Source organism: Amblyomma maculatum, chromosome 1, assembly GCF_055883805.1.
Source record: "Amblyomma maculatum isolate TAMU_Amacu chromosome 1, ASM5588380v1, whole genome shotgun sequence".
Classification (NCBI taxonomy): Eukaryota; Metazoa; Arthropoda; class Arachnida; order Ixodida; family Ixodidae; genus Amblyomma; species Amblyomma maculatum.
This window is the reverse complement of record NC_139344.1, coordinates 370,244,328-370,255,824: the sequence shown is the minus strand read 5'-3', so window position 1 is coordinate 370,255,824 and position 11,497 is coordinate 370,244,328. Positions and strand designations below refer to the sequence as shown.

The 11,497-nt window shown below is 43.4% G+C and overlaps 2 protein-coding genes across 2 annotated transcripts in view; both read left to right on the top strand.

Annotated features, from left to right (window-relative positions):
• Window positions 1-140: 140 nt before the first annotated feature.
• On the top strand, window positions 141-5,442 carry LOC146208177 (U7 snRNA-associated Sm-like protein LSm10). The gene is made up of 2 exons (XM_084591791.1): window positions 141-457; window positions 1,906-5,442. Exons 1-2 carry the CDS (start codon window positions 324-326, stop codon window positions 2,192-2,194), a joined length of 423 nt encoding a protein of 140 aa, XP_084447917.1. The 5' UTR covers window positions 141-323; the 3' UTR covers window positions 2,195-5,442.
• Window positions 5,443-9,079: 3,637 nt separating this feature from the next.
• Window positions 9,080-11,497, top strand: part of Moe (moesin) — a 122,875-nt gene continuing 120,457 nt past the window's right edge. Inside the window, exon 1 of the mRNA XM_084591787.1 lies at window positions 9,080-9,239. The gene's annotated coding sequence lies outside the window, so the exon portion shown is untranslated. The remainder of the gene's footprint in view (window positions 9,240-11,497) is intronic.

Genomic DNA, 11,497 nt, shown 5'->3' with positions numbered 1-11,497 from the left:
TACTTTTTATCTCATGAACGTATTTTTAATAGCAAAAAAAAAGCGCTCTGAAATCTACATAACACTTATTTTATGCTTGACCATTACGTTTTACAGTTGCGCAGCCACGCAACATCAGGTTTTCTAAATCCGTCTGCAAAACAAAAATAATAATAAAAAAGAAGGGAAACCGCGGGAGACTGAACTGCCAGTGTACCGACAAATGCTCTAAAGGCAGAAAGATTTTATGGTTTTAAATTGAAGCATTCAATCTGCGGATGCTTCGGACGTGTGATTTATGACACCGGCCTCGCTATCTTCGCGATTTGGTGTTCTTCCTTGCCATGGCAACACCGCGGGAACGAGCATTAATTGGCAAGTCGCTGGTGTTAATGCTACAAGCGCTGCAAGGACGCCAGACGACGATTGAACTACGCAATGAACTCAGTGTTTGGGGCTCCATAGAGAGCGTAGACGCGTAAGGCCTTTTTCCTTCTATTCGTTATTTGTTGCTAATTTGTCATGCAACAATTTGTCTGAACGTCGTGTATCACGTGGCGGACCCCTCTTCTTTCATGATGAAGTGGTAAGATAATTAATGAAAAGGCGCAGAAAATAAAAACAAAGTTGCTTTAAATTTGTTAAAAACACGGCAGCTCACGACCGCGATCAACTGTTTGCCTACCTAGCTTTCGAAAATGACGGCGAGAACTGCCGCCTCTTCGTCAAGAAATCGAAGCCACAGGCCAGTTGAAGCATTTTTGAGTGCAGCTAATATCATTATCTTATAATCTGTATCAAAAATTTAGAAAGTTGCGAAGATGCAAAAAATAAACCTGAACACTGCGTAAGGATAGTTTCGAGTTCTTTAAGTGGCTCATTCAAAAATAAAAAAAAAATGAAAGGAAAATATTTTTTGCTATAGTACTGAAGCCGGACAATTGTGTTTCTATATCCTTCTATTTTTTGTTTCTTCTTGCTGGGTGACATCACTGCTCGCTGACTCAGTTCAAAATTGCTGAACATCCTTGTAAACACATTTCCGAGGTCTTATACACTAAGGCCGTACATACACTAAATAAATTAGCATTGTGTGCAGAAAGCAGGAATATGAGTGCTGTAGAGGTAGTAATTGTCAATACCAAATTTATTTTTGGCCCGTGTAGAAGGTTATGCAATGCTCACAACAGCTGCCTTCATCAAGTATTGTGTATTTTAATTAAAAACCTGCTTTGCACTAATTGCTTTGTGCAATACAGAAAAACTATCTGCGGAAACTGATATGCATTGCACTCCAGTTGCTAAAGGCTTGACAAGTTTCTTTTACAACCATATTGAATTGGTTGCTCTAACTACACAAATGATTCCAGAACTTGTTTGCTTTCGAGAAAACAAATTAGTCTCAGTTAGTGATTCAATTGCAAAAAGTGGGGTGAGTAAAATAAGGGCAACATTTGGAGAAAGAAAGAGAGAAGAGTGGGTTGGGGGGAACAGGCACAAACTGATGGTACTCTAGCTTAATTTAAGAAGAGAAAATGAGCACCAATAGAGAATGGCTCATTGCAACAGCTCAGTAGATTCCGAGTGAAGCCAACCATAGCAGGAACGACAGCGAGTCTGATGAGGATATAGACCTTTTCACGGCCTTCAGAGAAAGCAGTTTTACTGGGCTGTGAGGTGGGTGCTCGTCAACTCTTTCCCGTGCTACGATCAAATGCAGCTCACAGCCCTTTACCCCTTTGTGAAAAAGTCTATACAAAGTTTACAGAGATAGGATATGATCATAGCTGGCGCAGTAAGTATGGGGTTAACAGGAGGTCACTAGGAGAGGTCTTTGCTCTGCAAGTGACTTTGTCGGGCTGCTGATGATGAAAATAACAGGGCAACTGCAGCTGCTGATCAAACGCTTTCTTTCCCCACCTGCAGGTTCATGAATATAGACCTAAAAAATGTGACCGTGGTCAGCCCTGGGGGCAAGCAAGAGGCCTACACGAAATTCTTCATACAGGGACGCCAAGTGCGGTACGTGCACATCCCAGACGACATCGACATGGTGGCTGCACTGAAGTTGCAGGCCACGCGCGTGGAACAAGAATCCGAAGCGGATGTGTCAGTGGCTGTGTTGCGGACACGTCAGCTGCGAGAGAAGATTCGGCAGAAAAAACAAGATAGGCTTCTTCAGCAAAGTGCCGAGGCTACTCAAGGACGCAAATGAAGTGCTCATTTAGCAAAGCCTCCCAGCACAGCTCGAATCGACATGTCAAGAATGCAGCTGACGAGTGCCCACACAGACAAGAGGTGGAGAATGGTACTGTTCCTAGCTTGCAGTGTGATTGTTGCTGTCGTTTGCAGAAGTGTCACACTGGCTTGTGATTTACTGAAAGTGCCAATCAATGAACCATGAACCTCGCTGTCTAACCTTCAAGACCGTGTTTATGGCATGCGAGGCTCACCCTATTCTAGGTTTGCCTGATTTGTGTCATGCTTCTTTTGGCATGCTTCGAAGATGAGAATCCAAAGTAGGTAAAAGTTTCGCTGCTCGCATACACTAGAGTCCTCTGTTAGAGGGAACGTGTGATCGTGTGGCCTCGGCACTTTGGAAAGTGCTGCTGCCAAGAACGGGCAGCGACTCGGCATGCATGGAAAGAGTATGCAGCTGTCCCTGCTGCACATGCGCGCCATGTGCCATAAGTTCGTGCGAACTGTCACAGATGCATGGCTGCCACGCAATCGCATGTTCCCTTCAAAAGTGGACTGTAATCCATTTTCCTTTAGAAGTGCTTGTGGCTTCAGTTAGTGTTCTTTCTTACAGGTTTTGTTAGTGACTATTCGAAGTCAATGGTTTTTTCATCACTCGTTGCTTGTACACTTTTGTGTGCTGCCAAAGGTGCAAGCACATGTTTCTTTCCTTTTGTTGAGGCATGAAATATGCTTATCCTCAGTTCTAGCTACAGATATTTACTCTTGTATGTGTGGCATAATTGGGTGGGCTGGTGTGCATTTTGCCCAAACGTTGGTAGCAGTGTGTTTGCCAATAAATATATCGCAAAACTTGCTACATACTTTACATCTGTGGCCTTCTATGCAGCATGAGCTTCAAAAATTTGATTTGGTAGGTAAATTTTTCCTACATCTCCTGCAGTAAAAAAAGATGATGAAAGAAGCTTCATTAAAACTTCCTGCTGGGCGAGTTGGTAGTTCATTCAGTTCAGTTGGTAGTTGTTTGCGCCAAAAAACCCCTACATCAAGATGATGAAAGAACTTTGTTGGAGGCCAAAGTGTTGTAAGTTACATCATAGTGTGAGTTAATCAGGGGTGAAAGTGCTGTAGCATGATGGTAACGTATCGTCTATTATAACTCTTGGCAGGGCAGCTCAGCTCGGACTTGACTACTGCATGAAATGACGAAACCTGGATCATATTCTGAAAATGTTCACAGGGTCCAACTAAATGTGTCTTGTTGCTTAACGTGGACATATTATTTTGCTCCACAAAATGGTAAAAACAAGCGCATCCATCTTCATATCATGTTATTTACGTAGAAGTTCCCGCAACCTTTAAATTAAGCATAGCCACCTGTTTCTGCTTAAATCATAAGTAATTTTAGCACAACCTTTGCAATATTCACTATAGGACGGCAGTTACCGGTGCAATGACAGATGCAGTTTCAGTCAAGATGACATCAAAAAGAGGCAGGTTAGCTGCCATCATATCATCATACAGATGCCATTGGGTCTGCATCTGAATGCTGTAGATCAAACAGATCAAAATAGTCATGCGTGCTAAATAATTACTAAGTAATTAGTAATGAGTAATTACTGCACTTATAGCATGTGGACTCTGACCTCAGTTTGTATTGATACATGCTGATCTTAGAGTTACTATATAGGCTTTGCCAGAGTTGCGCAAAGGTACCAAATAAGCAACCAAGTTGTGCGATGAAGCCATACGTCTTCTTTGCAGGAGCATATCAGCCAGACTGGAAATCAGTTGCGAAGGAATTACTTTGGCTATCCTAATCGAAATAAGTCATCGTCCCCACAGCTCGCAAACAGTGCGATATGCCGTACTCACGACGGATGATGCAATGCAGCCGGGATGCCCATAGGGTTGCCTTCACGGCGCTACACAGTTGCTTGGCGGCGAAAGAAAAGAAACTTGGAACTCTGGCAAAGCTTATATAGTAACTCTAGCTGATCTCTGCATGCATCGCTATCTATCCCTTTTATTAATTATCTGTGAGTGGGATGACTGCTTATGTGGAACCCATGCTCCTGTGGAATTTGGCTAAAGGTGCCTGTTACAGGTTCTGCATCGCACTTGTGATCAAGCCACACAACAAAAATTTTAAAAGCACACTTGAAAGCCAGGTGGGGCCTTGCATGGCTTCATTATTGATGTCATTTGCAAGCAATTCCTTGACGGCATCTCTGAAAGTGCTACCAGAAAAAATTTGGCTCACCGAGTATAAGAGAACCGTCCCAAAGTGCTCTAAGTTTGTTATAAAGGAGTAATTATTAATGAACATCTACTCAAGTGCAGCCATACGTGAACCCTAAACATCATCAATTTTTCTTCAATTGCAAAGTTTCTGTGGAAGCTTTGTAACTTTCCTTTATGGCTCTGTGGCTGCACATGAGTGAGTGCTAATGTGTAATTATTTGCTTATTACAGGGCACTTTTGACACCCTGCCTCATGCTTCAACTTCTGGTCACAAGCAAAAAACTGCCAGCTTTTTCTTATTAAGATGTGCTGACAGATTGAATCATTCCACACAGATAGTTGACTACAGTGCCTCTGTGGATGTGCTTGTCGGGTGCATAGCACATGATTGAATCCTGGCTACGACCACATGCATTATAACGGAGCAGTTTATTTGAGATCGTCAGGGTTGAAGAAGTAACAATATGCACACCATTTCAGTGTGTGTCAGTACTAAACAGTTTGGAATCATCTCAAATTCGAGGGTAGGCTGGGTTCTGTAGCCATGCAAGTTGCATTCTCAGAGGTCCCTACTCTATATTTGTCTGGGTAGCATGCTCATTGCCCAGCAGACAGATGTGGCAGTTTTTGAGGGCAACAAACTATGGTGAATTAAGCTTTCAGTTGAGCAACTTCTCTTTTACTTTTGATACACACACTCAGACAGCACAAATAATTGGCCCAACATTGGTACTAGGTTGGCATTGCCAGCACAATGCCGATATTGGGCCAACAGATTGTGCTGCCTGGGCAGCACATGCATCTTTCAGTGCATGAGTGAGCGTGTGTGTCACGCAGGTATCTTTATCTACAATGATCTATATATAAGCATTGCAAAGTGGACTGATCTCCACTGGATTGTACTTGACTGTGTTTCATTTCTTTCTTTTGCTGACGTGCAAGAGCCTCACCCCTGTGTCTCAGTAGTTAGGGCACTGAATTTTTTCACAGAATTGCTGCCATTAAAATGAACTCGCTGCCTGGTTGTACGAGATCGACTTCTTTGTAAAGTCAGCAACTTCTTGAAATCGGATTTCAGCCGCAGTAATAATACAAATAACTGTTAGTATCAGGGTGTCGAACCGGAACAGCAACCGAATCCGAATTTTTTCCGCCATCATGGAACTGAACCCAAACCAGAACAAATCAGCGGAACCATTTGAACCGGTTCGTGGTATGTTTTCGACCCACTTTTGCTGGCAACTTACCTTCATTATTTTTCTTTTATCGCTGCTTGTAAAGCTCTGATCTCGCATATTTCCAAAATGCCACTGCACACTCCAAACATCACAACCATATTAAAAAATCATCCCCTGCAAAAAGATGATAGCACCACTCTCTGGTGTCAGGCTAACATTTCATCCTGAAAATGGGTTGCCGCTGCACTGTGCAATAACACCGCTCATGGAGAAAGGTGCCCTATTCGAGAGCCTAGCGATTTGCTAGGCTTTCTAGATGCAATTTGGTTGACCCAGACTGATGGTGGGAAGGCCTCTTTAGGCAGCAATTTACCGGTGTGTTCTTTTCCCCCTTTGTTATTCGTTTCTTTTGTCCATAGCCTTGCTTGTTTTATTTCCCTTGACGAGTTAAATTGTACCAAGAATAAAGCTCTGATGTTCAATCATCAAGGCTAGCTGCAGTAAGGAACTGAGTTGAATCACTGCTAGGCATATTAATTCACAAGCTCTATTTAGTGTGCTACTGTTTTGGGCTGTACAACTATGATACCGAAAAAAAAAAGAATGCATTTCATCGCTTTCTCTACCACCACTGATGCGAATATCTAAGACAGTCTAGAAAGAGAGAACTGAAAGCTAGGAGTGCACTATTGAGAGAAAATGTAATAGATGGTCTATGGGTTGTGCAATGACAAGGGAGGTCAGGACAAAAAGCTTGAAAATCAGGGAGAAGGACGAGGCCAAGCGGACTGAAGGAACCTGCAACTATGCCCTTAGGAAGACAAAAAAATATGGGAGGGAATGACAGTATATTTGTGCATTCGGTGAACTGCAGCTTATGAAGCTGAAAGAAAAACCGGTAAGGCTTTGGAAGAGGGTAAATATGAAGAGGGTAAAAAATACGAAATCAAGAAAAGGGTAAATGGAGTCTTCATCCCAATTTCACTCGTGTAGGCCAGACCGCTTACAAACAACAGGGTCCCTGAAACTATCCCTGCTATTATTGTTTCTTTTTTTTTTCTGAACCCATTTGAACTGGTCCGGGCAGAGTAGAACCGGTTCAAACCAAATCCGAAAAAATACCGGGTCGAAACCTTGTAAGTATACGTGACTACAAAGGATAGGTGTCAGATGAAACACTGCAGTGGGTTCACTGTAGATGTACACAATTCAAGAACAATTCGTAAAAAGCTCCTCTTGTCATGACACCTTGGTCAATCAGACTGCACTTACTATCATGGCAATGCAGGGGGCTATAGCATGTAGTATTATACAGGTTAAAATTGTCTACACTTCATTTCAGTGCAATATGTTTTACATCAGATGTCATCAAGCACAGCGGCAGAGCATGGGGATTCATTTTTGCAGGTCTGTGTCATAAATTGACCAAAATAACCATACTTAAAAATGGTACGCGTCTCCCTTTTGTAAAAAACCACGTTGTAAAAAGGATGTGGAAAGCATGCCGCCAGCCGTTTTCTCTCTCTTCCTTCTATTTCCCTCTCCAGCAGTGCTGGCTCAAAAAGATCAGATATATATTTTTTGCTCTTTTTTTTTCTAGTTTTGCACTAATTTTTTATAATTTTTATGCGGTTACGTATGCGTTGATGGGTGGGTATGTAAATTAAACAACTACTTCTTCATGACCGCTTTGAACGAAGAGAAGCACTAGAAGCGCTTAAGGGTGGTGTCCGTTTTCGTTCTTCGGGGTACAACGTACCTCATGTAACCGATTGGAATAATTTCTCATTACCTTTTGCTGCTCTTTGATACCAATTAATAACTTCATTTATGCTTCCTTTGTTAACAATTCACCCACCCTGTCTGGACCTGTGCAGGGTTTGCAGCATTGAATGAATAAAAATAAAATAAAACGAAGCTGAGCAAAAGCAGAGTTCAGAAAAAAAAAAAAAAAATTGGTTGGCCTAATACGTGCACTCTTCAGCCCGAGGATTTTTAATTTCGGCGACGTTAATAAATTCATACGGTCGAGCTAAGGTGCCGTGGCAGCAATCGCCGCAATCCCGAGCACCGACAGCAACCAGCACGCCGAGCATTTGAGCAACGTAACGTTGCATTTTAAAATGATCGGACTTGCGGCGGCGCGAACGCGCGCGCCGTAGTCACTCAAGCCCGAACCGGCGCAAGCCGTACGAACGGGCGCTCCGCCGCTGCACAAGCCATAGCACAAGCCCCTAAATAAACTGAGGTTTAACTGAGGGGCTTTGCTGTACAAATCCGGTCGTGAAGGTGGCTACGCTCCCCGAAGGAGCGTCTGCTTCTGTGAGCTTTTAAATATGAACAGTTGCGAAAGTTGCCATACAGTACGTGAACCTAAATCATTCCAAAATCCGGTGTTTACAAATTGTTGCGACGCTCACGGCCTTCAGTGTAAACAGTGTGCTAGTTGCAAATTTTGAGATTTCTGATGAATGCGCAATAGTCTGGCAACAAACTCCCTTAAAGTATTAGTTAAATATACGGAGCATGAAAAATACATGGAAAGAGAATGAACAAACTAATTAATAGGTGCTGAAGCACAGTAGACTTTAGTTTTGATTAGCCGCTTCTAGATGGAGCCACGATCTGTTTTAAAACGAAAATTGCGAAAACTGCCCGCCATCATCGGTCACGTTTTGTAGCGGAGCGTGATTTGCCACGGCCACGATCGCTATCCGAAAGTGTTTTGTGCGATTTTGTGCGAAGAGTTCTAATTCTCTCTGACAGTTCTCGGGGCAAAGAATAGATCTCAACCGTTTAATTTGTTGTGTTCAAGGAGGACACAAAAAGCTTTATTTTATGCGCCCGACGCGGTTGCGCTTGGCAAACAAAAAAGAGACAGACGTAGTGTCAGTATATGGTAGGGGCTAACAAAAGTGGGCCTACGTATGAATAGGTGGACAGATGCTAGGGAGTGCGAGATGGTGTCAAGTGTCACCATGCTTGACTTTATTTTTGAATAGTTCTCTAACATAAATTATTCATTTTTACTGCACGTTTTTATTACCTTTTACGTTTTATAAATCTTTAATTCTAGAACTTCTATTCTTGCTACATTGCCCTGCTCTCGGCCCCCATTCTTCACCTCGCTTTTTTGCTAACATTTACATCAGATTCGTATATATGTGCTGTCTATAAGCCCTACCGCCTCAGCCGTGAGGGAGAATGACAGAGCGAAAATATATTTGTGTGGACAGAGGGACGAGGGAAGAAAAAGCACTGCCCTGTCCCCATTCTTTCTCTACCTTCATGTTCTCTATGATAAGAGGGTAAGTAAATACTCCAGTGGGGATGCGCGCCTAGCTGTATGCGTGAATTTGTCCGCAGTTATAGTATATCCGCAATTATCCGCAATACTGCTTGAGCGACCCTGGCGGCGGTACGCTGAACTGAAGCCCCCAAGCGGCATGCCATCACGTTGAGCCGGCTGGGGCAGTTGGAGAGACTTCGGAGAGCACCTGTAACTGTGCCTTGCGGCGCGACATTGGAAGTGTGCGGCGGTCGGCTCGCGCAGGGTGCAACTAGGGGAGCGCCGGAGAGGATACAGCTCCTAATCGGATTTGTACGGCGCAAAGGGCTGCTGCGTGGACTCCGAACCGGTGAGCTGACATTTTGCTCTGGCCACTGCGAGAATTACCATCCGAGTTGTTTCCTCTCATATTTGGCGAGGGAAAAATAATGTTGCGCGTCATAATAAAATCACTCGCTTTATCTCGTGCCTAGGCGAAGTAGCGGCATACGACCGCAGTTAGCGGCGCGCAACCTGTTTGCAATGGGAATTTGTTTATTCACCAGTCTTGCGCAGAGTGGTAGAAGGCAGTGCAGCTCAAACAGCTGACAAACGCCCGGGACAGTGTTTTTGCAGGTTTAGGGCAACATTTATTCTTATTTACAGGGGCGTGGCAACACACCCCCTAGTTGTTGAAACGAGCCTCTCGAAACGTCCACTTCCATGTGAAAGCATAGCTCACGTGATTTTATGATACCGATATACGCCTTCTATAGGTGGAAATGTAAGCTAATATTAGTACTCGGTATTATTTTACGGGTGGCTTTGCGGCTATATATACAACCCTTGCATATTTGAGTTCAAAAAGATGTAGATGTTTTTTTTTTTTTTTTTTTTCGTTAGTGTACTGCTAAATTCTTATTTTTCTGACGCACTTTGCAGTTGAGTCCTGCTTATTGTCTCACTTCCCTTTGGATGCACACTGGCTTCTCCGAAAATACTGTTTTCAATATTTTTTTGTATAGTGCCGCCAAAGTTTCGATATAATCAAAAACGCGCAGTGTGCACAATATCTTCCTGAATTCCCAATTTCAGCTACCCACAAACGTGTTCATGTTCGCTACATCTGAGAAACACCGGTGCATAATATAATAGCTCGCTCTTTTCCCGTTAGCCATAAAGGCTTTCACAAATGGTTAGAAGAAAGGGGCTTTCGAGAGACTAAGGAATTTCTGCCTCGAAAGCAGTAATTGCGGCCAAATGAGTTCATGCGCTGCAGCATAGATACGAACGTGGGAAATACATATATACAATGCATATATGGGAAAAGAAGTCGGCAAATGAGGGGTTTCACATTCACGAGTGGGCGGAACGAGGTTTACGAGTTGTTGCTGCCAAAAGAAAACGCTAGCGCAATGTAAGTTTCATTTCCGAAAAGGAGGACGATCTTTTCATTGGCTCTAATGGTGCGTATTTCTTTCGTCAACACGCAAAAAAAAAATATGCATAATTTAATACAAAGCTTCAAACGTGGAGGTCGCATTTAATCTTCAAAATTTTCGCTGTCCGTACGTACACGCCTTCCTCGTTTGCGCATGCATGGAAACTAACGTCATTCTACAATTGTCGATGCATGCGCCCTCTAGAACGACAAAAGGAGTTGCAGTCGCGGCGGTGCAATAAAGAACGGCGCTCATTAGTGGGTCTACTACTTAACTCATAGACAACATGATGACACGCTCGCATGCAGCTGCAGCAGCATGCGGTGCAGCTTTCACCCTTTTCCGAAGGCTGCGCGGCCTGTGCGTTTAATTTCTTCCGCGTAATTTTGGTGTCGGCGCCTTTATGCATGAGCAGCGGGCAAGTTTCCGTGATGAATGCGCGCCGCAGTTCGTGCGCGACGGACGGTGTGCGCTACGCTTGCTTGGGGCTGATATGCGTGTCATTCCGTGAACCCGTCGGGGCACATAACAGTCCTGTACTGCACGCCAGAAGAGGAAGAAAGGAAAAGCAACGGCCGGTCTCCACGGCCCATTGCTTTTCAGCGGCGCGCGCACAGCCCTGCGCTCGGTGTCTTTTCGCTTATCTGCGAAGAATTTGCGTATAGCTTGTGTATTATGTATATACGTCCACTTCGCGAAGTTTTTGCTCTTAACTATAGGAAGCGCTGCTTTTAGTGTTGTTGTTCGTAGCTTCAAAGACGACTTAATAAAAAAAAGTTTTTAGGTTTTAACGTACTTCTATGTACAGTCCGCTATTGTTATTTTTCTTTTCTTGCGGGTATGTGACTGTAACCAAGAACTAAGCTTTTACGCGACTTGTGTACAAATTACAGTTTTGCCTCATAAAATATTTCACCGACAGGCGTTCTGCCCACAGAAAGGTATAATTAATTCATCGATAGTGTTAAAAATCTGTCTTTAAAGCTTTAATTAGGAGAGTACAACGATAACGAAACATGTATAAATGTCGTAGTGCGAGTGGCAATTAGCTAACTACACCCTGCGACACTTCTCAGGGCACATCGTGCAGAAGTGGTGAACAGAACGAATCGAGGGCAAAAAACCACTTCTTCTCGCTAAGTGTTTTTGTTCTTTCGATTTAATCCAACGCATACAAAATTTCATT

Excerpts from the sequence above, each read along its gene's own strand:
- LOC146208177 (XM_084591791.1), top strand. The coding sequence starts at position 324 with ATGGCAACACCGCGGGAACGAGCATTAATTGGCAAGTCGCTGGTGTTA. Across the intron at positions 458-1,905 it reads TCCATAGAGAGCGTAGACGC|GTTCATGAATATAGACCTAA; the intron begins GTAAGGCCTTTT and ends CCCCACCTGCAG.